Raw genomic sequence first — 24,672 nt, forward strand, 5'->3', positions numbered from 1 at the left:
TGAGTCCGCACACAGCTTAAGACAAGTTACTACAGTACTACTGTAAAAATAAAGTGGACCTTAAAAGGTTATCATTGCTGGGACATTGTACTTTACCGCACATGCGCAGTTCACCACGAATCGTGTACTGTACATGCCATGTGTTTGTTGGATTCAGTCACGTACAACTCGGCTTCATATCATAGTCCAATGAAACCTAGTCCAGTATGGCATTAAATTACTCATAATTCCAATACGACATACAAATATGCTCTTTTTGACAAGGAAACGCACTTGTCCAGTACAGAACACACCATATTCCAAATGCGGCGTAATTATTAACTTGTCGCGCACTTCCGTATTGAGAGACGTTCAAAGACCTGTGCGACAATATTAAATGACAGTAACATAGTGTTTGTAAAATGGTAACCCATTTAGAATTCCATGACCCTCTTGTGGGCTTTATGACGTTGCTAACGGAGTCGGTTGCCGGTAGATAAGGCTCAATGTGACCCGGTTTGTCCGCCATACCGTCAGCGTGGTGCCGCACGGTGGCTCACGTCATCCTTGTCTGCGGGAGCGCGCGTTTATCATTTCATTAGAACGTTAAGGCTTCATATCTCCGAGCGGACGCAAAGTCAGCAGAGACTAAAATACACGGGCATTTAAGGTAATTTTAATGCATTTTTTATTTATTTTTTTTTCCACATATGCTATGTAAGAGAATGTATGATGAGAGCATACGAGATTTATTTTTAGGCAATGATTTCCCGACGTGTCTTTCATGTCCTAATGCTAATACCTTAATTATTATTTTCATATTTTGTAACTTTTGATTTAGAAGTCTATGATTTGCATGTGGTTTATCATGAGTCATGTTGTAGTTGCAACATTATTGTTTCACTGATTGATAAAGAGGAATTAGACTGGTTTGCCCTTTAGGCAGCCATTTTCCATGATCGACAATGTATTTATTTGGGCTATAACGGTCCCAAGTACAAATACTTTCTTTTTCTGTCCCTCCAAGAATTTACAGGTGCATCAGCATCTATCAGATTAGTGTCTAAAGCTATTGAAATATTTCACAATTTTGATGAAAAGTACAGAAGTATCTGAACTCCAGTTTGCAAATTAATGGCACTTTTGGCATGTTAATGCATTCCACAAAAACGGTGTCACTGCTGTTTTTTTTAAAGACAAACGTGAAGATGGCTGAGGACATCAAGAAAAAACTCGAGAACTATCGCACCGCTCCATTTGATGCCAGGTTCCCCAACCAGAACCAAACCAGGAACTGCTGGTCCAACTATCTCGGTAAGGCTTCAAGGTCGCAAATATATTTACAAATATTCTCGTCATGAGTTTTATTAATAGGCGAGCTAATGTGAGGTGTATTGTTGTTAAATGTCTATTAATAGACTTCCATCGCTGCCAGAAAGCCCTGGATGCAAAAGGTGTGGACAATGCCCCGTGCGAGTGGTACCGGAGGGTCTACGAGTCTCTCTGCCCTATGTCCTGGGTAAAGAACATTTGTATCATAAAGGAGAGGAAAAAGACTTCAATTCAAAATTGCTTCAGAAGGCTCAGACACTGTCCAGTGAAATGTTTTTTCTATCAGATAAAAATGATGCCAAATCAGGGATTGTGCAACTCAACTTTACAACTGCAAAGCCAAAAAAAAATAATAATAATAATCATATTTAATATTGCGTCTCTTAGGTTGAGGAGTGGGACGAGCAGAGAGCAGAGGGGACATTCCCAGGAAAAATCTGAAGACCACCGTCAACATTGATCGATGAGAATGTGTTTAACAGTAAAGTGGTCGGAGAATGTGTTGCACCATCGGCAACTTTACTGACACAAAATGCGCATTCCTTACAGTCAATATCGAAAAAAATGTATAACAGAGCCTTAATAAATATATTATATACCTATTTCACTTTTTCTTTTTAATCATACACCGCCTGTCTGCTACCTGGGGGGTGGGGGGGGGGACACAAAATAACATACAGTGCACATTATATACATTTTATTGGTCTTTGAAATAAGCCTACACTTAATATACAGCGCCAAGATTAGAAAAATAGTTTTATTCCCCCCCAAAAAACACTAAATTCCACTCATACAATAATCATCACCCCATGCTGAGTTATGACTCACGTCCCGCATACGGAAATGAAATACAAGTGCATTTTATATACAAGGAGTGATACAATTTGTGGCTCATTTACTCAAACGCGGCTTGTGAGACTTGGTGGCGGAATTCAAATGTATATTGTATGACAAAAGTACTGATGTAAAAGTGAAGATGGTGGAAATTTGAGGTAAAAGTAGTTACTGCATATTAGAAGTTGCCGGTATTGGCGCTGATTGAAAAATCCAAGATGAGAAATAGAAAGAAAGCTGACTTGGTATAATTGGATAGCAACTTGAGTAAAGGTCACTTGCATTTCAACTACTTCTGGACATGACGTTCAGCTCAAGCTAGCATTTGGCGAAACAATACTACAAAGCTACTTTTACCGTATTTCCTCAAATAGTGGCTCCAATTCAATTTCTTTTTCAAATGTCCAGGTTGAGAGAAAAAAAAAAAAAAAAGAGCAACAGGTTATGTTGCCAGTTTTAGACACTGCTGTTTATACATTTCTCCTCTAAAATATGAATATTTTTAGAGGGACTATATATTTTGTAGAATTGACATTATCCAGCATTAGCTTTGGCTTGAGACCCCTGGAAAGTGTTTCAAATGACCATTTCATAAACGCCTTGTTTGAACTTGCCACATCCACTGTATGAGGAAAGAGAGTTTTGAAGATCCAAGCGTGTGCGTTTCATACTCAATACAAAGAGCCCACGTGGATAAACGACTACTAGCTACCAACAAGTGAGTGCATAGCATTACGTTTGGTTAGGCAAAAAAAAAAAAACTAGAAGTACCAGTGGATTAAAATTGGGAATAATGAATTGGACTGGCTATTTATTATACTGACGTATTTACACTGCACAGGCAGAGTACAGGCACATTAATTATAAGGCTGGCAAAAAAGCAGCCTGACGGGTTTATTTAGCCTGGCACTGAGGGAACTGCTGATGGTTTGTAAAGAAGGGATGGGAGTAATCCAACCAGAAAGTGGAATACACTAAAGGTGTGTACGTGTGTGTGTGTGTGTGTGTGTGTGTGTGTGCAGCAAACCCGTTGTGATCAGTGCAAAACGTGTCCTCTTCAGTGCGGCTCATGCAGGTCACATGGAGTGAAAAAAAAAATGGATACAGCCGCTTTCACCCGCTCCAGGCCTTAAGTGGGGTGATAAATCAGTACCTCCTCTGTCCGTGTTTCCCAATGTCAGTCATGCAGGTTTTAGGCCGAAGAGCTGAAATAAGGCGCACACGTTATTAGTGAGCCGAGTTAACTTGAAGGTTACCAAAACAAAATTTCTCATGGGGCAACAATGTGTTTTGTGATCAAACACTAACAACTGTATTGCTCTGACGCCATCTAGTGGAGTCTTGATGCCAATTTGAAATGAGGCTTTTTTATTCATTAAAAAAACTGGGGATGTGTTTGAAATAATCACAACCCACCAATACACATCTTCCACCATTTCAAATGCCTCTGTTGAACCCCACATAAAGTTTTGCAGCTCAGGTACTTTTACATGGGGGGGGGGGGTTGACTTTTCCTATCCACTATACAGTGTGTGAAAACAACTGGCATGTTTATATCGCTCACCTGGGTCTGCTGCCTGCTTTTTCTTGTTGTGATGGACAATCTGATTCTCATTAGTCATCTTCACATCCTGGTCCTCCACGTAATTACTGCGACAAAATTAGATGAAGGGAATCACATTGCGAATTTGTCGTTGAAAGCTCAGCAAAATACTGACGCCAAGTAGGAGGCATGGGGGGAGAGCAGGTGAGGGAACACGGACGGATTTGGAGCGTGGTAAGAGTGGGAGATCACCAAGTGAGGGGGACATTCAAAGGCACCGGGGGTAATCTTCAGTGTGATGGGGTAACCACAAGGGGGCGCTCTATAGCATTACTCACTGTTTGTGGTGCCTGCTGCCATGGGGGCTGAAGTGGAGAATTGCACATTTATTCAATCAAACCAGCATAGGCTAACTACCTGCTAGCCTAATTCTTTAAATGCGTCAATAAGTAACTATATATATTTTTTCAAATTCAATATGCAGAAACTCTGTGAGTAGAAAAGGTGAAAATCTGACAAAGGGGTAGTAACCATGCATCGTTGACATGCAGCATATAAAAAAATGAATTGCACTGTCCATGAAATCAGTTATGGGGGCCAAAATATTAGGTACACCTGCAAAAGTACAAAAGGAGCGGAGACCTGATGACGGTGTTCCTTTCGCGGTGCGCGACGTACGCGTTGTCGGTGAAGAGGATGGTGTGGTAAGGCACCGCCACGTCGCACGTGGGCACGATGCCGCGGCTGATGTGGCTCACGCTGTCCAAGACGCCGTTGTACACCAGGAGGTCGTCCACTAGCAGCTACACACAAAACACGAAGCTCAGCGTTGTCTCGTCTGTATGATGAATAAAAAGCAAAACTTCGGAGGCTCACCCCAAATTCCTTAACTCCTCTCTGAGGGGTCTTGGAGTAGTTCCACAGTTTGATCATGGATACGGTCACCGGCTGATCAAAGATGACGTACACGCGGTTCACCTGCATGCGAACGAGAGCGACGTGAGCAAAACACTTTTTTCGTCTTCTTCTAATGACAACCTCACCAGTCCAGGGAGCACTGGAGCCAGCCACATGTGTCTCCCATCCTGCGTGCTGTTGACGCCATCTATTAATTTATCCGGAGTCCTCACGTCATCGCTCACGTTGTCGAGTATGTTAACGCTGTCTGGGAAAGCGGCAATGTCTGGCGGATGTTGAGGATCACATCCGAAATCGAAGCAGGGGCGAGGCCGGAATTTCATTTGGAAATTAAATTAGCGGTAGAGGAAATACGTATTGTCTCTCCAATGAGACATGAAAGGATACTATTGTCGCTGAGGCTGATCTTCTCATGATTCTGGTTGTAGAAGTCCAGGCCGTTTAGGCCGATGTAGTAAGGGTCTCCCCAGGTGGTTAGCAGCTGCAGTTGAAAAATGACTGGCAGGGAAAGAAAAACACAATCAAGGAATACAACGTAGCACAGATTGAAGTTTTGCAGTCAACGTGTGCCTTTACGACACGGCGCGTTAAATAGGATACATCCACATGGCATGATGGGAGCTTCGTAGTCCATGCTGGCTTGTTCTGCTTTCTTCGCGCCTCGCCTGAAAGTGGATCAAGGTCAATTGTGTCAATTTCTCTGATAATAAGACAAAGACACGCGGACGCTTTCATACTTGCTGGGGTGCTCTTCGGAAATCTTGCTGTCGGCGAGTCCCTGGAGGTAGTCCACAAAGAGGATCTCCTGGGCAAAGTCAAAGTGACAGTTGCCTGGGCCTTTCCTAATTAGGAAACCCTCAACTGGGGAGATGGCCAGGTCATCCATGATCACGTGGATCACCTTCACCTAGGTAAAAAAAAATGTTTTTCATTCAAAACCTTCTGGGCTTTGATGTTACGATGTCTCACCCCTCTGTACGAGTCCTCAGCCGATTTGTTGTAGTTCCAGATTCGGAGTCCGGCGATGGTCTGCGCCTGAGGGAAGGTGATGGTCACGGTGTGAGGCTCTCCATACGAAAAAGGGATCAGCCACATGTGTTGGTCATCGGTGGTGATGTTCTGGCCGTTTATAAGCCTAGGAAGAAAAAAAAAAAAGGCAATTCATGCAATGGAGTTATGACGAGGTCCTCTGACATTTTTTAAAGGGTCTTCAGTTTTTAGACAAAGACAGTCATACTTATCGAGGGTGCGCGAGTCATGCCCGTATTCGGGCAGGTCATTGAGGTCCCTGGGTGAGGCGGTCATGATGCTGAGGTCCAAGGGTAAGCCCTCCCCGTCTTTCCCAACCACCTCCAGGCCAGTCAGGCCCATGTAGTGCGAGTCCCCCCACGTGGATACCAGCTCCAGACGAAGGCCTGGTGGGGGGTTAAAAGCGAGACGTCGGGGAGGGCGAACGGAGAATTTGAGATGATGGGAGTGAAAATGTTCAGAAGGTGCACTCACACTTTCCAGTGTACATCCCAGGAATTTGCTCCATGTTTTCCAATTCGTTCACGGTGGCGTTGAGCTGAAGTTTGATCTGGGAGAAAAGGTGAAAACAAGACACTCCCGATTTGGAACTTTCTGGCAACTGAGCATTACGATAAACTTACGGCAAGGTCCTCCTCTCGGAAGCCGGCCTGGGTGAAAGGTCTTTCCTCTCCCTCTCCGTCCGCAGTGCGCGGCCTGTGCAGCTCCTCCTCGTGCACCGGATTCTCCGATCCTTCGCTTTCGCCGAGGAAGGTTTCGTCAAAACGGGACATGGCCTCCAGGATGTCGTCGTCGGTAGTGAACAGAATGGTGTCCCCGAATTGATCCAATCCTGAGGTCCAAAACCGAGAAAAATACAGAAAGAAATTGGGACTCAATGTATGTGCAATGAAATTTGACGTATGTTTGGACTTGAAACTCAAAGACAAAATCCCATACCTCCCGAAAGAGTCCCGGAAGCTTTCGCAATCTCGCCCCTGAAGATGCACCTCCCGTCGAGCATCATCTCCACCTCCTTGACACCTCGGAAAGAGTGAATGCGCGACTTGTTGTAATTCCACACACGGATCATGGCCACCTGGTAGGTGTGTCCAAAGTCCAGGAAGATGGTGTGGCTCCGGCCGGGCGTGAACGGGGCGAGCCACAGGTGCATGTCGTCCTGCGTGCGATGGACTCCGTCCGTCAGGTTGGAGACCACGCGGGGGTCCTTGCCGTACGCGGGGAGTATGTTGATGTCGGGGGGGTCGGCGCTGATGAGAGCGGGTCGGACGGGCTCGCCGCTGGAGCTGAACACTTCCAAGCCGTTCAGGCCAACGTAGTGGCGGTCCCCCCAGGTGGACAGAATGTTGATGAGCAACGTTTGGCCCTTGGGCAGCACCGGGATCTCAAATTCTTCCTCCTGCTCCAAGAAGGAATCCGCATCGTGGCTCTCGCACGGGAACCGCCGTGCGGTCGAGGAGGAAGGCGGGCTGGCGGGAGCGGCCGAGGGGTTGACGGGGGAGCCTCGGCTGCGCTGCAGCTGGAAGTCGTCAAATATGTCCCCTTCGAAACCCATGTTGGAGATGCGGCCGCGTTGGCACTGGTTGAACTTGGTGAGGGAGTCCCACGACTCCATGAGGGTGTCATCCCGGTGGCTGTGCCCGAGGGGCCTCGGCGTGCGCTGCCTCCTGCCGGCGTCTGCAGAGTACACATACGTTCTGACATTTTTCCACTTCTCTCCCAAAAAAAAAAACAAATATCCCAATGGGCGTTCTCACCTGCATTTGATTTCACGTGTTGCTCCTCTGTCTGCCGACTTCTTAAAGAACTCCTTCGGCCGCTGAAGGGTCGCTCGTGCTTTTGCTCGCCCAGCTCGTCCAGCAGGTCGCAGTTGAGGTCCAGAGAGTCGGCTTTCCAGGGCGCCCCGTTGGCCGCTTTCTCGCCTCCCCTGCACACCCGACCGGGGTTACACGGCAGCTCCGGAAGCAACGACGCCGCCGTCGATGAGGCGGAGGATGGCGATTTGGGCTCGGCGAGCGGCTGCTGAGGCACCAGCCAGCGCGGCCGCTCCCTGCCGGCCTCGCACCCGTCCGGAGCGGCTCTCTTCAGGGGCTGCAGCCATTGGGGGGTCAACCGCAACGACGACGGCTGCATGGTGACCGTCTGCGCCGGCTCGTCAAAGGAGTTCCTTTGCGCGGAAGAGCGCCGGGCGGAGATGGGCGGAAGAGGGGCGTGCGAGCTCTCCTGAGTGTTCATCGGGTCCTGACTTGACGCTTCTGACGGCGGCAGAGCAGAAGTGAGGTGCTGGCGCACTCCGCTGTCATCATGTCGTTGGGGGCTGGCGCCCCGGAGATTGTATCCCGACGATGAAGGGCTGAAAAACAAGGACTCTGACGCTTGGAAGTCCTGGAGCTCGATGGTGTTGCTGTAGTCGAAGACCTGGTTCCCGCAGCCCCTCTCCAGCTCGCCCTCGAACACCAGCGTGCTGTTGAGGTACAGCTTTATATGACGTGCACCGATGTCAAGTTCCTGGAAAGAAACATATAAAAGTGAAGGAGTGCGGGGGGATCATTTTAGGCGATGACAGTAAGTTCTATTTATAGAGTGCTTATATACACTGCAAAACAGAAATATAACCAAGATTTAGGATTTTCTCAACACTTTATGCACTCAATGAGTCCCACAAGCTAGCACTAAGTAGCCGTCATGGATAACGCCATGGCTGAAACCCAGCTTAAATCCGACTGATCCTCCTGGCAGAGAACCCACAGGAATCCAAGAACATTCCCACCGATATCTCCTTACCAGACACGGTCACTCGCTCACTCGGGATCTGATAGACTTGAAGAGGAAGAGGAAAAAAAAAAAAAAAAAGCAATACCCATTGGGCGGCACCGTACGTACCCCTGAATGAACAACAATGAGGATGAGAGGACACACGACCACGTTGCCTCTTACACTAATCTTCAGGGCTAATCTCTCTGTGCTCCACATTTGGGAGCGACTGAGTGGCAGTTCAGAGAGCCACTGCTCGAAAAGAACTGCAGTCTGACGTAACGGGACGGAGCGGCTCATCCACCCGCGCCAATCCGAAGCCCGGCGGCGCAACCACGGGAAAGCCACGAGGTACTCACGTTAAGGCTTCTGTTGTAGTTCCAGATTTTGATGCGCGATATGCCAAAGTCTGAAGAGCGCTCCGTGTTGCGGATGATGAAGTAGAGCTGGATGGGAGGGTGGAAGGGGCACGTCCACATGTGGCGCTCCTTGGTCGTCTGGAAGACCGCCAGAACGCACCCAAAATCAGTCGACGCCGTATGTTTTTCAATTTGTGGATTTATCATTTTAAGACCTACCTATAGAACGTCATAATCAATCTCTATGATCAAACTGTTCGCACATGAGGCTGGTAGACCGACCTTCGCCTTGCCATTGACGAGCGCCGCCAGGTTCCCGGGATAGTCGGCGTTCCTGATGTCGAGGTCGTGCGGCGACACATACAGCTTCTTGTTGCCGGGCCCGAAAAACTGCAGCTCGGTCAGGCCCACTTGCAACTCGTGGCCCCAGTTGGACAGGAGCTCCATCGTGACGTACACGGCAGGGAGGACGTCGGACGAGCGTCTCGGCTGGTGTGACAACACATGCAAAAAAAAAAAAAAAAAAAAAAAAAAAAAAAAGGTGGCGTCAAGGACTCCTGACTCAGCGTTATTCAAAAGGAAGGTTTTGGAACTCACCAGCGGTTTGCTGCAGTCTGTTTTGACACCATGAGCTATGCTGAAGGTGGGTGCACTTTCCAGCTCCTCCAAGGCTTTGAGCAGTTTGTGCTGCTCCCTGAAACACAACATGGCAATCTGCTGCTTCCTTCTCTCTCAAATCATCATCATTGTGCTCAGGAGGGAAAATAAAAGACTTCTTGATTCACGTGGTTTCTATAAATAGCACATTTTTATGCTTTCAACCTTTTTTTTTTTTCTCAGTTTTTCAAGTGGCATGGCATTTAGGAGTTTTACTAGTTAGTACCTTAACTTGCTCTTAGGATTCCTTGCAAAAATCTAACCACCAACCTGGAGCCCATGAGTGTGATTCTCTGCATGGCCACATTGACACTGCTCTCTTCTTTGTTGCTGCTGTTACGATGCACTAAGCCGTTCATCATTTGCTGCCCTCTGCCCTGGATCTAGTGAAGCGGAATGAGACACACACACACACACACACACACACACACACACACACACACACACACACACACACAAAGCTTTTGGGTTAGTTGCCAGCCAAATCTGTTACTGGATTAAAATCATCAACAGCGACAAGTATACAGTGAGAATGAACGAGGTCGTGAACGGGGGTGGTGGGGGTTGTGTGTGTGGGGCAATGCTGACCATGTTGCGAGAGAAAAGCTCGGGACTCGTGTTTTCTCTCTGGATGGCCTCGCACACCCCACGGGCGACCTCGTCCGGGTCTTGCTGGTCGGTGAAAGCCCTCCTGGCTGTTGAGAGGGGCCTCTCAGCTTGACTTCCTGCCCCTTAAAACACACATGTATACTTGGGTTTTACAGAGAAACCATGGAGATATAAATTGAATTTGGTGAGTTATTTTGACTTACTGGGACTCCCCCAGCTGTCTTTCGAAGGCGGCATGTCTAAGGTTTTGCTCTTGACCAGCATCGGCTTGACGGGTATGAAGGCGTCACTGTTTTCCTTGCGCTTTGCAGACAATGAACGCTCAAGTTTACGACCTGGGAAAAAAAAAAAAAAATCAAATTTAATATTACTAATTGGTCCTGCATGACATCACCATTTTTCGTTGCTCCGGTGGGCTGCTGAGAGCAAAACTGTGTGAGGCCCACCTGTAGGTGCCGGTCCAAAGTCGAGGACAATGAGGTTTGCCGGGTCAAAGTGGCGATGTGTGCTGCCGGGCCGAGGATTGGAGGAAGACTTGGAGGACGACACGGCAAGTCCCAGTTCATCGAGACTCTCGGTGCTTTCGTCGCGCTCGATTTGCTCCTCCACCCACTCCTCGTCGGACTCCTCGCCCGCTGAGCCGCGGCTGCTTCGCCGCATGCTGTTCTCCAGGCTGCGCCTCAAAACCTAAATACAAGGGATTTCGTTTTTCATCAAATATTCAAGTACAGATGGTCTACATCGGCATATCTGTACACCGACCTTCACTTCCTCGAGATTGAGAAGCACTTTTTCGCCGTGCTCCTGGCTGGCTTGTCCTGCTTGGTTGTGGGACCCGGAGGTGAAGGAGCGTGAAAGCGCACAGGTGTCCCTCGGGGAGCAGAGAGCGCGAGGCGAGCGTGGGCTGGAGCTCTGTGCGAGTGGCGTGGATTGGATTTGAAAAAGTGAGGGGGGGTGGGGGGGAACAACAGAGATGGAGAGCCGCTAAATCGTACAGACAGCTGCAGCTGACATATTGCCCCTCCCTGTAAAAAACAAATCTTACCTCCATATCTACACTTTCATAAGTCTCAAAATCATCAGGGTAGCATTTTGCTGAGCGTATCTTTAAGCTCGGTCCGTTCTCTGTCCGTATTATGATTGTCTTCTCCTGCGTGGACATTGAAAAAAAAAAAAAAAAAGAATCAGGGTTGGATTTCAAAACATATGGGTCAATAGTGCAGATAAATGTCAGGCGTGCACCTGTGTCCATTCTTTCCTCTGGACTTTTCCGGGGGCGGTGTGGCTCCTCTTCTTGTGGCCGGGCTCCAAATCTTCACTTAGCTGGTGGGCGCTTCGACAGACATCTGCTGATGAGTCACAGCACGAGAAAGGGAACATGAAGAGCGTGCGGCGCAGATGGAACTCTGCAATTACGCATGCAGATGGTCCGCTGCACATACGAGGGGGCATGGAAAAGATGCTGCAGGCTATAACTGTCACTATCATTTATTCAGTGTACGCCGGGCACGTGATTGCGCCACGCTAACTGGATGGAAAATGGATAGTCATAAAGACTATTAATGATGATTACGTAATATGATAAACTAATCTAAATAATTACTTAAAAATTAATAGTTGGAAAAAAAAATGGAACTGTCTGTGCCGAACATGTACTGAATTAAATATTTTAAAAAAACATAGCAGAATTTGAACATTTAATTCGGCCATTCTGTGAGTACCACTAGAGGGAGCCCATGTACCACTAGTGCTCATACTGCACGTTAATTATTAATTACTTTAACTCAAAATATATTTTTTAGAGTCTGTGAACATGCACGTGCCTCTAAAGGGCCAGGTGGGATGGCGTGAGTGTCTACTTGTGAACTGTGGCTGACAGCAGCTTCAGTATTAGTGTGTTTACTGCTCTCCCGGTGCTACTAATGGCTGTAAAGTACTTTAGCGACTGAGGTTCTCCTTTCCCACATATGAGGGCATTACAGAAACCAGTCACACCTGTCTTGATATGTTTTTGTTTGAGCAGAAACTACAAACCTGCTGTAGATGGAGTCCTCCAAACAGGCGTGGGGGCGGCGGGCTTGTGGTAGGGGTTTTTGTGCTGCTTCTTGCAGGACTCGGCATTGGCTCCGTTGAAGTAAATCGAAAAGCCTTGCTCTAGTCTTTCCAGTTCAATCTCTCTGGAGCCTTTGGCTTTGAGGCGGTTTAGGATCCTGTGGAACACAAAAGAACTGTCCATACCACCACTATGAAAATAAATGAGGAATGATTTAAAAAAAAAATAAAAAAATAAAAAATAAAAAAAACTTCTGATACAAACTTTCTCAAAACAAAGGGCCAATCATTGTTTTTGCAGTGTTAATCAAAAAACCGAAAGTCACGGAGGAGTTAAGTATCATCAAGGTGAAATTCAACGCGCGTCTCCTTGACACTTCACCTGTTTTTGTGCTGTAACTCGATTAAATATTCATCGGCGCTCTCGTCCGCGGCGGCAGTGAGCTTACTTCCTTGGCATGCTTCAGTCTCCTTCAAGTGCACACACAATTCAAACATGGCAGGAAGGCTGACATCAGTTGTTGCACACATTTCATGGATAACATTGCATTTTTTTTTTTGGGGCTGCCAAAACCTATTTGAAAACGTTATTGGGAGGAGCAACCATTTATACTATGCAGCATTAGAAGGAAAGAAAATCCCAAGACCCTTACTTGTGATTTACTACAGGCTACTGCATCTGTCAAAGGGCAGGCAAGAAGAAGACCAGGCAAGGAAGGAAGAGGAACATAGAACAGAGGTTAAATGGCAGCAGTTCAGACAGCAAGGGAAAGTGTTGCATAAATAAATCTGTGACAGGCTGCGAATTTGGCTCGATGAGACACTGCACCGAGCGAACGTGGCCTACCTCGTTTTTATAATCCATAGTGCAGCGGCGGACAGTCGAGAAGATGCTGTGTCCACATTACCTCGTGGTGCGTTTCGGCGCCGTCGGAAAAAGCAAACAGCACCGTCCCGCCTAACCTTGGTGACACCACGAGGGGAGACCTCCACTTTCACGAGGGTTGCATTCACCGCATGTTGACATTAATGGGAAGCTGCAGTGAGGAAACTTTTAATTAAGGCATTTTTTTAAAAAGGTTACTTTCAACACGATTGGAAAATTTCCGTGTTTCATTGAACACAACTACGATGTGTCATTATATAGACGCCTTTATTATAGGCCTATGTGATGATCACAGTACGTGTTCTCTTTGTTGAAGTAAGTTTAGACTAAAAAACATTACATTTTGCTGCATGACATCTTACACTTTATAAATGCATCCATTCGTTGTTAAAACACAACTTGTTTATTGGTTTCCAGGTTGCATCCATTTTCAACCAGAGTCGAGCATTCTACAGATTTTTTTTCCGTCCCTGCCTAGCAACAAGACACAATCTGCCAATAACACAATAGTGGCTAAATTGTGATATTAAATGACGTCACGTTGAAACGAACACATCTGGGTAATACGTAACTAGCAAGCTAACTGCCCCTGTCAATAAAAGCGGCACAAAGCCAAATTGGAAACAGCGACATACACTAAACACATATAGGTTGACAGTACGATTAATTAACCTATAAAAGAACAGGGAGTGTTAAAACAGACACACTCGGCTATGTAAATGAGTTAGCATATCATGCTAATAATATACTGAGATACTAGCCGCTAGCGCTCACCGAATGAAAACCAAAACCAAACGCCTTCCGGATAAAAATCCTCAACACTTCAGACAAAATGTAGTTAGAGGAATAACTTACCGTCGAGGTGATAAAAAAATAAAATACTAGCAGTTAGCTAAGTGCTTTTCCTCGTGCGTCCGCTATGTTGTTATGCCCGGTTACCAGGAGGCACTCGACCAATCAGGAAAGACCCATGCGTCAAAGACACGCCCCCAAAAGCCATCAAATCAAAACACACGCCAAGCGTCAATAGTCAGAAGTTGGAACACTGTTTATTAATTAGAAATCAATACAGTTTATAGAAACGAAGGGATAGACTGAGGTCTGAAATAAAACCGTTGTTTTCGTAAACTAAACAGATCAGGTTATGGTCTCCCTCTTTCAGTACAATTGCAGACTCATTAACGCCAGAGTATGGAAAGCTGACATTTGAGCAATGCCCTTGATGCACTGCTTACTTCACCAATGTTTAAATCGTGATTGAAAAAAAATAATCTTACTAGTGAATACATGGTCTTTAATCGAAGGGGGGAATGCTCAAGCAGCTTTCCATACTCTAGTTTAATTATCTACTTTGTGAGGGGCTTCAATTGATTTATTGCGGCTGACAGACAGCATTGCAGTTTAGCGACATTACAGCAACCAGCATGCCATAGTTTTGTGCAATATTAGAACTTTGTGCACTCTTTGCGTGTTTTGTGTACAGGCCATCAAACCCGAACCGCCTGGAGGTAAACAATATTCATCTTTCAAAAGCAACAGGGATCGAGCGAGCGAGCGAGCGTCGTCTTGACTGGAAACGGACGAGACTCGGGGTAACTTTAACTCGTTTGGGATTTCAAGTAAAAGCCAGCGTCATTGTGTTTTGACACACTTGGCCGCTTTGTGAAAGGAAACGAACGTTGAGGAGGCTAACGTGGGTCGCTTACCATGGAAGTTGGATTTGCAGTGAGTGAAAACGTCAAAGGAATTCCGTCCGTATAGAAAATGCCCTTGGAAAATAATTGTATGTTTTGTTTGCCGAAAGTGGCCAAGGCAAGGCAAGTGTAACTAATCCGTCGTCACAGCACTGCAAGATAGAAGCAAATAAAACCCACATTAGACTAATTGGGATGAGCCTTACGTTTCCAAACATGATTTGACGTTTCCCTTTTTTTTTTTTTTTCCCGAATACAAAACACGTCAGCAATCACCAGATTCAAATGACGGTGCCTTGAGATACAAATTAAAAGCAATTCTGCAACCATGCTTGGAAATCAAAATATGAGTCAATCTTTGCAGAGGATTAATTCAGATTTGGGTCAGCAAACAGCGTTCAAATTTGAAGTTTTTGCTCACGTGCAAGCTAAAAAAAAAAAAAATCCGAACGTCGTCTCGTGTCTCAAGGCACCGCTGTAATTTCTAAAACAGGAATGAGGGGGAAATGTTATAGCTCTTTGCTTTTTTTTTGTGTGTTTCTGAACAAAGCCTTCAACAGACACGGTGCAAGTAAAAAGGTCACTTTAAAAAAAATGCGAGGGGAAGAAGAGCAATAACTTAAATAGAAGTGCTTGAAATGTCAGTTCACAGAGCCCTTTCCAAAACCTAAAAAAAAAAAAAAAACAGCAAAACTGGAATCCCATCCCAAGAAAACCGCTCAGCTGTATGATGATACCAACATCCATCCGATAGTTGACTTCCAAGCCCAGGTTTCTCTCGGGTCAGCGGCCCCCCCACGTCTGTGATCCGCCGCCGCCGCCCGTTTCAAGCCTGTCCGCGCTGAGCGGGCACTCGTCCTCGGTGAGCGCGCCCTCTTCGCCCGGCGCCGCCGCCCGTTCCTCCTCTCGTTTCCTGCGCTCCAACTCCCACTCGACAAAAGTGTCGAAGAGGCTGGGCCAGGCCTCGTCCTCGCTGTAGTTGCTCAGGTCGGGCCCGATGGCCTGCGTGAAGTTGAGAAACATGTTCCACGTGTCCCGGGAGATGCCCCGGATGCCCGAGGGGTTCTCGGCCAGGAAGTCCAGCCAGTGCTCCAAGATGGAGGGCATGTGCTGGGTAAAAACCAGGCGCCACAGCGCGATGGCGATGTCGCGCTGCAGCGAGCGCTGGCCCTCGTCGGCGTCCAGGCCGAACTGGAAGGTGAAGCGGTACAGGTCCTTGAAGTTCTCCTCGCCCTGAGCCTCCTGCAGCATGCAGGGGAAGCGGGAGCAGATGCCTTCGAGGGTGTCCGCCTGGATGGCCTTGCATCCCTCCACAAACTCTTTCCTGGTCACACCAGACACGGGACAATAACTCAAGTCAGTCAACACAAGGAACGTGACGAAACGCTTTTTCTATTGAAACAAAGAAACAAACAGAGGAAGTGTTTGGAATCTACAAGTCTACACACCCTTGTTTAAGTGTGAGCAAAAGCATTTGAAGCGTTATAAAGTTGAGGCTGTCTGCCTTTTACGAAATGTCTCCAGCATGAGAATTAAAACTCAAAGGGTAATAAATACTGTCCGATTCCCAGAAATTGTGAAATCCACTTCCTGAGCGGCGGTCGCTTTTGAAACAGACATTGGAGTCTGCGATTCATTTTGATGACATTTTTTTCTTCTTACTTTTACTGTAAAATGTGAATGACTGCATTTGTGAATCAACTCAAAGAAAATGTACGTATTAACTTGCATAAGTATCAGTTAGCACGTTGATGTGTGCGCGTGTGTTATCTTGAGGATTTGGTTACGCAAGAGCCAAGCTTAAAATCATGAGTCAAGCGGAAGGCTATTCTATTCAGATGAAGCCCACACCGACATTGGCAGGATGCATATCCTGAGTTACCGTAAAACAAAAAGCCAGCGAGCTCGAGATACCACAACGCGCCATCTCACCTCGTAAACTTGCACATGGTGGCCGCTTGGAACTTCCAGGCGAGAACCAGCACGCGAAACTCGGCCGGGTCCACGCACAGGTCGTTGCAAAAGCGCTCCATGCCTTCCTCCAAGATGGCGTCCTCTTGCTCGTCCTTGTAGCAGGAGAAGAGCTCCTCAATGTGCTTGACGGACAGCCCGTCCCCATCTAGACTGTCCTCCTTGCGCGGTTCTCCCATCAAGGCCGAGATAATGGGTGTCTCCACGGAAACCTCCGGGGCCTTGGTGCCATTGGGGAGCTCGCCGCCGGGTTTGCCGCCGGCCTCCTCCTTGTTGGCTCCGGCGCTCCCCATGCAGCTGCTTTTCTTGTGCGACTTGGAGCCGCTCTCCTTGTCGCCACTCTTGCTGCCGAGCGAGGACGTCGGGTTCTTGCATTTGGTGATGCACTGGCCCATGTCTTTCTGCCGGCTCGCCCGTCTCTCGATCCTCCTCCACCCTTCAGTCCCCGTCCGAACCGCCTAGACACCTCTGCTCTGGCCCATCTGGATGTCTCAACATGCCCTCAAACCTTCAATGATATTAAAATGTATTTCACACAAATATTTTCAACCTCAATATTTCAACTCGAGTACATCAATCCCTCTCGTAATTATACAACGGAATAATGAAATCTTACAATGTTCCATCGTGACGGCCCTATTAGCAATACCTGTGCCAAATATACCACGATCCAGTTCTTATACTGCCAGTTGTCAAACCCTGAAATACATAAACAAATAAAAACAGCATGTTCATTACGTCAGTGTGAAAGAAAACATACAAATGAACACGACGGTTTAATAGCGGCTTACTTACAGACAATCCATCACACTGCATTGGCCACAAATCACAGTCGCTCTCTATGCTTCCCCATCATTGTGACCTTGATGTCCGTGTCAGAAAGACAACCTAATGTCATAATCAAAAACATAAGGACCCATATAGACATTCCAGCTTCTCAAAAATCTAATATTTGGTTTTGGAAGCTATACGGATACACTTGCGTTGCTCAGGGCATGTACAGACATCTCCCCCTGAGTGCACTGATCACAACGCCACCCACCCACGTTTTAGCCATAAAAAACACTTTGATATATTTATTATGATTTAATAATCTCCCTCTAAATCAAAGTTCAACATAATGCAACAGAAAAAAACAAGTTACTGGGTGTTTGTCATTTTCTATTCTCTCTGCAAGTTGTTTTTCCTCAGGCGCTGTTTTTTTTGTAAAAACAAAAACAAAAATAACTTTCGTACAATACTTCTTGTAGATATAAATGTGCATTTATTTAAGAAATTGGGGGTTTAGTTGTGCAGAAATTACCTAGCAACAAAGCGATACAGTTTCAGTTTGCCAGGCACAGTGTAACACTTTGAACAGTTTGCGTTTGTAAACAAGCAGTTTGTAAATAATATCAAGTAAAGACGTAAACTATCAACTAGCAACCAACTGGGGCCCGAACGATTTCGCTTCGGTAGACTAAAAGTTAGCTATCGGCTAAGCTAAGTGTGTCGATTAAGACAGTGTCACAAACTTACCTTTTCTGAAGTTCTAATGGTGTAGAATCGGATAAACATCCCACCCGTTAGATACCCGTGATAATAAAAACGATAACAAATTGGCCGATACGACCAGAAAAAAGATTGAAGTCGTGACAAACTCGTCGCGTTAACTCAACATTAGCTCGCCTAGCTAGCAAGCAGCTAAAAAAATAACTTGTAAAATGTAGCCCGCTCGTGAAAAACAGAGCGAAGTTAAACGTTTAACGTTTAAGACGTGTCATTCTATTTGCAGGAAAAGTACACTTGGGACATCGAAGGGAGTTGAGAGACTCCAGCGAAATTTACGGTAGACAATTTCTTTGTGCTTCCCCCTTTTGGAGAAGCTTCTTTACGGGCATTTCAATGCATCACTTCCTCCCTGATCCAAGTGGCTGAAACAGCTGATCTTCACCCCAGCGCCACTGACGATTATCCTTTAATTCTATGAAACGACAACGATCGTAAATATGGAATTACAGCCGTAATAAAATAATAAATAAAAAACGACTCAATGACATGTTCCGTCGATGGAACATTCAAGAGCGCTTTAAGAGATTATGTTGTGCTGTGGAATTTATCAAACATTATTTTACACTTCGAATCAATAATAAAACGACAAATATTTATATTTGTATATTTTCCCTAAAATGTTCAGAAGCAATTAATTTACGTAAACGGCTTTTTTAGTGTCCTCAACAGTTTTTTATGTTTGATAATTGAGGGACGACCATGACGTCATTACTACGCGACAGCATTTTGAGCCACTCAAACCAGGCAGCTTCACCTTACAAGGAGCACTCAAGATCACTTTTCAAAGGTAATCTTATCATTTATCGGTATTGAATTGTATTCTAAATTCGATTAAAGTTAATTGTGAGTCCATCAGAAAAAAAGTGTTAGCGTGTTCTGCTGAAGAAGGGTATGTTTCTGCGACATCAACAGCGAATTATCGCTATTGCATAATAAACAAAATTGAAATGTAACTTACAGAAAATGCGCAAATGTAACATTTCTAAGATTTTATATCAAAAGTAATATACAATAACATGTTTTACAATAACAATGTTTCACAACTCCCATCCACATATGCGCCTGATGTTATTAGTAGTCTTATAGCGACATCTAGTGTCAATTATCGGATTTGCAGGGTTTAAAGCGGACAGTAGTGTTAAAACGTTTTAGTAAATAATGCGATATCAGTGTTGTTACTTTCTGTAAAATTGGAACGTATAAAAAGAAAAGAATGATTAAGAATTACAGTCACATATTTTACACCAAACAAAAATGCCATAAAAAACGTTTTTACTGAAATATTGATGTATGGTGGTAGTGGACAAAGCTTGTTCTGCCTGGCATAGATAGAGGAACAAAGATTTTTAGGACATCTGTCAAGAACTCCCATTTTTTATGCAGGTCCCTGTGATATTTTGTCCCAGTTTGAGTCCAAATGACAGCCTCTACTCAGAAGACAGTGTTGTCGCTTTACATGCGTGTGTTTCGCATTGCACGAACATGGCAAGCCCAAAGCGGAGTGGCAAGTGACACGCTAGCTGAGAGAAATTATATTCTTCAGGAGGCACGCACGTTATTTAGACAGAATCAGCAGGTGAGGTGTGCGGCGTACGCACTGCAGTCGTTGTTTGGACAAATGGCTGATCGTTGTGTTTTGCACCTTTTGCAGATGACCGATCAAGAAGCAATAAAGAAATGTATCAATGAATGTGAAGCGAGGATAGAAATTGGTAAAAGGCATATTCAACACTTTGCACATTTTAGTTCCCATTCTTGACAGTGCTTTTTTTTATCTCACAGGCCTACATTACAGAATCCCATATCCAAGAGCTGTAAGTAAAGTCTTTTTTTTTTTTTCCCCTCCTTCCTCCAACTTGTGATGGATTGTGTTTTCTTTCCACCTGGCAGACGTACCTGCCCCAAATGGGACTGGCCACTCAGAAGGGGAGGAAGCTGCGAGCACAGCAGCGCCTGAGAAAGCAGGCCAAGCCGATTTATTTAGAGTCACACGAGGAGACCTGACGCTCTAACCGAGCTACCGGAGAACCAAACTCTCGAGGGTTGCGTCACGAGCCCATCTCATGAGGTCTTTCTGGCACGCATGGACCCTGCATTAGTCATGATTAAGACACTTCCAGTCTTTTTGTTCTTTCCTTAACTGTGCTGTATTCACAGTGGATTTATTATTCTGTGTTTTTCTCAAGAGGACAATTGCAAATGTGTTATTTTATTACTTTTAGTAAAGTTCAAGTGAGGAACTGAATGTTGAATGACAGCAATGATCAAGAACCGTTTTTATGAATATAAATACAAATATACATATACACGTAACCCACTGGACTGCTGGACTATTATATTAATTATATTATATTCAAGCATGTGCTTCAGACTAACCACAAGAGGGCGACAGCGCAATTCAAAACAGCAATTCACCATCAATTTACATGGTTTTGCAGTCCAGTGCCTTACGTGTACCTTTATTTTTGGCCCGCAGCATGGCTCTTAAGAAATTGAGCGCTGAGAAGAACGCAGTATTTATATTTATTGTGAGATATACCAAATCCACCTTGTACGCCGAAGCCCAATTTCCTGTCTGACCCCTATAATTTCTTCACCTCCATGAAAATACAACCTACTCAAAAGGTTTCTAATGTCATATGATAAATACCGATACAGTCTCAAAGGTGACAAAGGCTAAAGAATCATGCAGGAATTATACAGTGAATATGATAAGGTAATTCGAGACTTTTAAATAGCTAATCCGTCTCCTCCTCATCTTTCTCGGTCAACTTCCCTTAAGGATTTCCATGCAGATCACATTCTTAGTTGGCCCGACTACACTTGAAGTCATCGTTAAATGAATATCAGGTTTGCTTTCACTTTAGTGGCGACATATTGTGCTGTCCCAAATACACTTTTTATTTCCACTGCATATCCCAACTATTTCAGTAGAAGCAATAAGCCGTCAACAATCCATGATCAAGTGGAAGGTGTGCCTATTACCGTATTGGCCCGAATATAAGACGAAGTTTTTTTCATTGAAATAAAACTGAAAAGGGGGGGGTTGTCTAGACAAAGGCTTTTTTTTAAAACGCTTGAAAAAGAGGGGGTCGTCTTATATCCGGGTATTTAGCATGGCGTAGGTTAGCAGAGGCCCCTAATTAGCTCCATCCATAACTACTTGCAGTTTTGTGAGGTCAAAGAAGACAACACTTTATTTAACGCACGAAAATATTAGCGAGAGTCATGCGCAAGAGTTATCGGACAAGGAGTGCATAATACGCACCAACCTGGGTGTTGGGTCGCAATGGGCGTCTCCACTGTAACTTGAAGAAGCCATGAAATATTGAGCAAGCCTGCTTTTTGTAAACACACATATTAGCCGTGTGAGTAAGAAGCAGTTTGTCGTCAGGAACGATTAGAGAATGTCATTTAAAGAAAGATTTGACATAAAAAGTCGATCTATCGGTTACTTGCTATATCTCGTAAGACTCTGTATACGTTGCTGGAATTGATCGATTAAAAAAACAATTCACAAAGCAACTCGCTCTGTCTATTAAGTTTTGTATTTTTTTTTACAGCTTAACACACAGGGAAGGATTCGGACAGAGGCATTAGTACAAAAGTGCGATTCAATTAAAGTGATCAAGCACAATCATTTCTTTTATTGCACGAGATGCATGCGAGTTGGATGGAAAACTCATTAAAGCGGGCAGATGAATAATGGAGCAGGGCGTGTTGGGCTTAGCTTCGTTTACATTTCGCTCGGGCCGGGTTCGGTCGAGGCCGCGAGGGGGCGGAGAGGAGGGCGAGCGGAACTGCCCGTGTGTGTCAGCAGCACCGTGCGGTGAAAGTGAGGAGCCTCACTGAAAAGTCTCATCAAGCCAAAATGGAAAAAAGGTTTCGGCGGCCAGATAGCGAACCGGCTGGCAGGCACGAAATGAAAGATGAGCTTTCTCATTGAAACACAACCACGGTGATATAAAATCAAGAGACATCAGCCTTTTTTTTTTTAAAGTATCGAGTCATCGCGGAGGCTGCTGATGTTAGCCAACCGATACTACAGCATGGAGTGAGTCCTCCTCGACAGTAGTCGGCGCTATACTGCGACAGTTAGATCGCAAGACACACACACAGGCACACACAAGCAGCACATTTCGACTCACGCAGCCATGCATCTTCCTCCGAGATGGCAGGGAGGTGTAAATTAATAATCGCAGGTCGGAAAAGTGTGATCATCTCCACATCCTTTAAATGTGCCTTGTTACGAGAGACAAGGCTATAATGTGCTGGTCTAATTTTAACCACCGAGTCTAAAAAGATGTTGGTCATTCACTCGGCATATTATGGAGCATTTCTACGGCGAGGTTGAGGACTGTCCAAAAGAGTCTCCTCACCTATGGGGTGAAATGACGCCAAGCTTTTTTCTTTGCTTTTGGTTTGGCCGAGTGAGCAAGTTAATAGCTGCGAGCTGTCACGTCAAATCAGTCTGAAGAGCTGTCCGACTGCACTCCATCCCTCTCCATGAAGGTCACGCTCAGCGGACACCACATTAGGTACACCTGTGATCTTTTTGAGTCGGCGAGTCGGCTCGTGCGCTAGCCAAACAAATTGGTCAGCGCGCAGAGGTCACGGGGGATACCGGCCTGAGCTCGAGACTAAAAATAACCTCCAGTCGCTGCTAATTAGCAAAGTAATATGATTAGATAGCTTGATTGGAAAGAAATGGACAGCAGGATTCATGCAAGAAACAAACGGGAGGATTCAGGAGCATACGGCAAGATTTTTTTCTTCCAGGTAGTATTATATTCATTTTCACGCTAATTATGAACTAAGTGACGACGAGTCATAAATAATGGCCGCCAAGTCGAACTGTTTGTTTGGTTGAACGGGGAGCCATCTTGAATTCACCGCGGTAAACGAGGAAGTCCCTCCCGCTGCACTTGGGGACTCTCACTTCCTTCACAGCACAGTGGTCAGCTCAATAAAAGCACTTTGTCATTCCTCGGGGAGGACGCTTGAGCAAACGCAAAAGTGACGCCTTGGTTTTGCACAAAAAAAAAAAAAAAAAAAAAAAGCAAAGCGGGGTAGAAACGACATTCGTCTGACACAGTTAAGTGAAATTGGTCGATTGTCTCGGTGGGTTCACGACTCGGCTGATGCTTGAATCCAAAAGTTCCTCGGAGGCCTCAACCGTCATGACTGCTCCAAACTCATTCCACCTCAAATAATCTATCGATCACTATCCCGATGAGATAAAAAGCACGCCGGCCTCTTCATTAGGCACAATGGAGAAACCGCTGACGTGGCAAAACTGACATCAAATTCTCCAGTGTCCAATGAAAGAGGGACAGATGGAGTTACAAAACCTCCGAGGGGTGTTCTCAAATCCTCCGTTTACTGACGAGCGTATTGTCACGTTAATAACATTTAGTGTAACGGAGAAGACGGACGGGGCGGGGACGCTGTCAATTTGTGAGGTCGGCGCTGACGCGAGCGCTCAACGAGAAGGCTCTTTGGCCTAATGAAAGCGCTCGTCTCCCCTGGCGGATAATGTTGACACTGCAGAGATGAGATGGACTCGGGCAACGGGAGACGATATCCATATAAACACCACCAATCGCGCTTAAAGCTGAAGTGTTTGGTCGGCTGCTACGAGCGGTCGGCGTTCCCACGATGAAAAGGACGTTTCACGCCGTCTACTTCTCACTTCTTTGTCCACACGCCCACAGCCAGAGCTGTTAAAGAGGAACGGCCAGCAAAAAAAAAAAAAAAAATTCAAGAAATCTCACAAGGTCACCACGAAACACATCGTCCCCTATCCCTCATCGGCCATTTTGTTTTTCCGTCGTCTTATGAATGGCTTCTTAACGGCTGCCTCCAAAAAAGCCTGGAGCTTAAGGAGAAAGTGGCATTCGACCATATGCTTGGAGAAAAAGCGCCATATGCGCTACTAGTTAATTCATGTCGTTATTGTTATGATTATTTTCGTAAGCATCTCAACATACCAGCGACATGCTCCAATGTTTTTTTTTTTTTTTTCCTGTTCAGCGCTCGACACTGCGTGACACGTGAGGGCCTGTTGACTTCACAGATGAATGCGTGTTACTGTCGGAATCAAAGAGAAAAACTCTTTCTTATATTCACATATATATATATATATATATATATATATATATATATATATATATAAATAATGAGCGCTGCCGTCGGGGGGTAATAAAAGGTCCGCTGCTGGGAAATTTCGGATAAAATTAGCGCTTTGCTGTGCCGCGCCGAGCGGGACAAACAGATGGAAGACGGGCACCCCGGGAGTGGAAACCTGCTACAAATAGTCCGGCCATGAAAAGTTTCAACGCCCACACGGACAGAAAGTATCCTGACTCCATCCCCGGATCGGGATGGAAGATTTCATCTACGAGCAGCCGGGCTGCAGAACAAGAGGCCCGCTTCACAAGTTTCTCCGCCAGTGTGAGCGCAACCATATCACATTCCTAATCCCTGCTGACAAGACGTAAAGTC

The 24,672-nt window shown here is 45.6% G+C and overlaps 4 protein-coding genes across 9 annotated transcripts; 2 read left to right on the forward strand and 2 right to left on the reverse strand.

Annotated features, from left to right (window-relative positions):
* Window positions 1–505: 505 nt before the first annotated feature.
* On the forward strand, window positions 506–1,913 carry cox6b1 (cytochrome c oxidase subunit 6B1). Its single transcript, XM_085904473.1, has 4 exons — window positions 506–649; window positions 1,176–1,293; window positions 1,398–1,498; window positions 1,699–1,913. The coding sequence occupies exons 2-4, from the start codon at window positions 1,188–1,190 to the stop codon at window positions 1,750–1,752; spliced, it is 261 nt and encodes an 86-aa protein (XP_085760599.1). The 5' UTR covers window positions 506–649; window positions 1,176–1,187; the 3' UTR covers window positions 1,753–1,913.
* A 979-nt stretch (window positions 1,914–2,892) lies between these two features.
* katnip (katanin interacting protein) lies at window positions 2,893–13,953 on the reverse strand. 3 transcript variants are annotated; one of them, XM_085904422.1, is made up of 29 exons: window positions 13,808–13,953; window positions 12,914–13,103; window positions 12,449–12,537; window positions 12,049–12,224; window positions 11,257–11,360; window positions 11,060–11,164; window positions 10,777–10,926; window positions 10,461–10,701; window positions 10,218–10,349; window positions 9,994–10,136; window positions 9,676–9,788; window positions 9,346–9,442; window positions 9,031–9,237; window positions 8,749–8,886; window positions 7,393–8,143; window positions 6,575–7,312; window positions 6,259–6,467; window positions 6,110–6,185; window positions 5,844–6,021; window positions 5,576–5,741; window positions 5,344–5,513; window positions 5,207–5,271; window positions 4,994–5,104; window positions 4,732–4,871; window positions 4,565–4,666; window positions 4,331–4,491; window positions 4,027–4,053; window positions 3,710–3,795; window positions 2,893–3,350 (listed from the first exon to the last, which is right to left on the reverse strand). In XM_085904422.1, the coding sequence occupies exons 2-29, from the start codon at window positions 12,929–12,931 to the stop codon at window positions 3,292–3,294; spliced, it is 4,752 nt and encodes a 1,583-aa protein (XP_085760548.1). In that variant the 5' UTR covers window positions 12,932–13,103; window positions 13,808–13,953; the 3' UTR covers window positions 2,893–3,291. The 3 variants fall into 3 exon arrangements, with proteins under 3 accessions (XP_085760548.1, XP_085760547.1, XP_085760549.1); XM_085904421.1 differs by having other exon boundaries at window positions 11,257–11,363; XM_085904423.1 differs by lacking the exon at window positions 4,027–4,053 and having other exon boundaries at window positions 11,257–11,363.
* Window positions 13,954–13,979: 26 nt separating this feature from the next.
* Window positions 13,980–18,892, reverse strand: dcun1d3 (defective in cullin neddylation 1 domain containing 3). Of its 4 annotated transcripts, none has more exons than XM_085904465.1 (5): window positions 18,136–18,892; window positions 17,413–17,479; window positions 17,267–17,316; window positions 16,579–17,125; window positions 13,980–15,970 (listed from the first exon to the last, which is right to left on the reverse strand). In XM_085904465.1, the coding sequence occupies exons 4-5, from the start codon at window positions 17,010–17,012 to the stop codon at window positions 15,430–15,432; spliced, it is 975 nt and encodes a 324-aa protein (XP_085760591.1). In that variant the 5' UTR covers window positions 17,013–17,125; window positions 17,267–17,316; window positions 17,413–17,479; window positions 18,136–18,892; the 3' UTR covers window positions 13,980–15,429. The 4 variants fall into 4 exon arrangements, with proteins under 4 accessions (XP_085760591.1, XP_085760589.1, XP_085760590.1 ...); XM_085904463.1 differs by having other exon boundaries at window positions 17,413–17,505; XM_085904464.1 differs by having other exon boundaries at window positions 17,234–17,316; window positions 18,136–18,891.
* lyrm1 (LYR motif containing 1) lies at window positions 18,511–21,661 on the forward strand. The gene is made up of 5 exons (XM_085904472.1): window positions 18,511–18,955; window positions 19,552–19,744; window positions 19,820–19,880; window positions 19,951–19,982; window positions 20,059–21,661. The coding sequence occupies exons 2-5, from the start codon at window positions 19,586–19,588 to the stop codon at window positions 20,170–20,172; spliced, it is 366 nt and encodes a 121-aa protein (XP_085760598.1). The 5' UTR covers window positions 18,511–18,955; window positions 19,552–19,585; the 3' UTR covers window positions 20,173–21,661.
* The last annotated feature ends 3,011 nt before the right edge of the window (window positions 21,662–24,672 follow it).

Source organism: Syngnathus leptorhynchus, chromosome 22, assembly GCF_054491065.1.
Source record: "Syngnathus leptorhynchus isolate UIUO chromosome 22, UIUO_Slep, whole genome shotgun sequence".
In the NCBI taxonomy this organism is placed as follows: Eukaryota; Metazoa; Chordata; class Actinopteri; order Syngnathiformes; family Syngnathidae; genus Syngnathus; species Syngnathus leptorhynchus.

Coding starts and splice junctions, on each gene's coding strand:
- dcun1d3 (XM_085904465.1), bottom strand. CDS start 17,012: ATGGGCCAGTGCATCACCAAATGCAAGAACCCGACGTCCTCGCTCGGC. Junction 15,971..16,578: donor ACCATGTGCAAGTTTACGAG/GTGAGATGGCGC, acceptor TGGTGTGACCAG/GAAAGAGTTTGTGGAGGGAT.
- cox6b1 (XM_085904473.1), top strand. CDS start 1,188: ATGGCTGAGGACATCAAGAAAAAACTCGAGAACTATCGCACCGCTCCA. Junction 1,294..1,397: donor CTGCTGGTCCAACTATCTCG/GTAAGGCTTCAA, acceptor GTCTATTAATAG/ACTTCCATCGCTGCCAGAAA. Junction 1,499..1,698: donor CTCTCTGCCCTATGTCCTGG/GTAAAGAACATT, acceptor TGCGTCTCTTAG/GTTGAGGAGTGGGACGAGCA.
- lyrm1 (XM_085904472.1), top strand. CDS start 19,586: ATGACAGCCTCTACTCAGAAGACAGTGTTGTCGCTTTACATGCGTGTG. Junction 19,745..19,819: donor TATTTAGACAGAATCAGCAG/GTGAGGTGTGCG, acceptor CACCTTTTGCAG/ATGACCGATCAAGAAGCAAT. Junction 19,881..19,950: donor TGAAGCGAGGATAGAAATTG/GTAAAAGGCATA, acceptor TTTATCTCACAG/GCCTACATTACAGAATCCCA.
- katnip (XM_085904421.1), bottom strand. Junction 10,350..10,460: donor CTTTGGACCGGCACCTACAG/GTGGGCCTCACA, acceptor TTTTTTTCCCAG/GTCGTAAACTTGAGCGTTCA. Junction 4,054..4,330: donor GAAAGGAACACCGTCATCAG/GTCTCCGCTCCT, acceptor TCTCCACTTCAG/CCCCCATGGCAGCAGGCACC.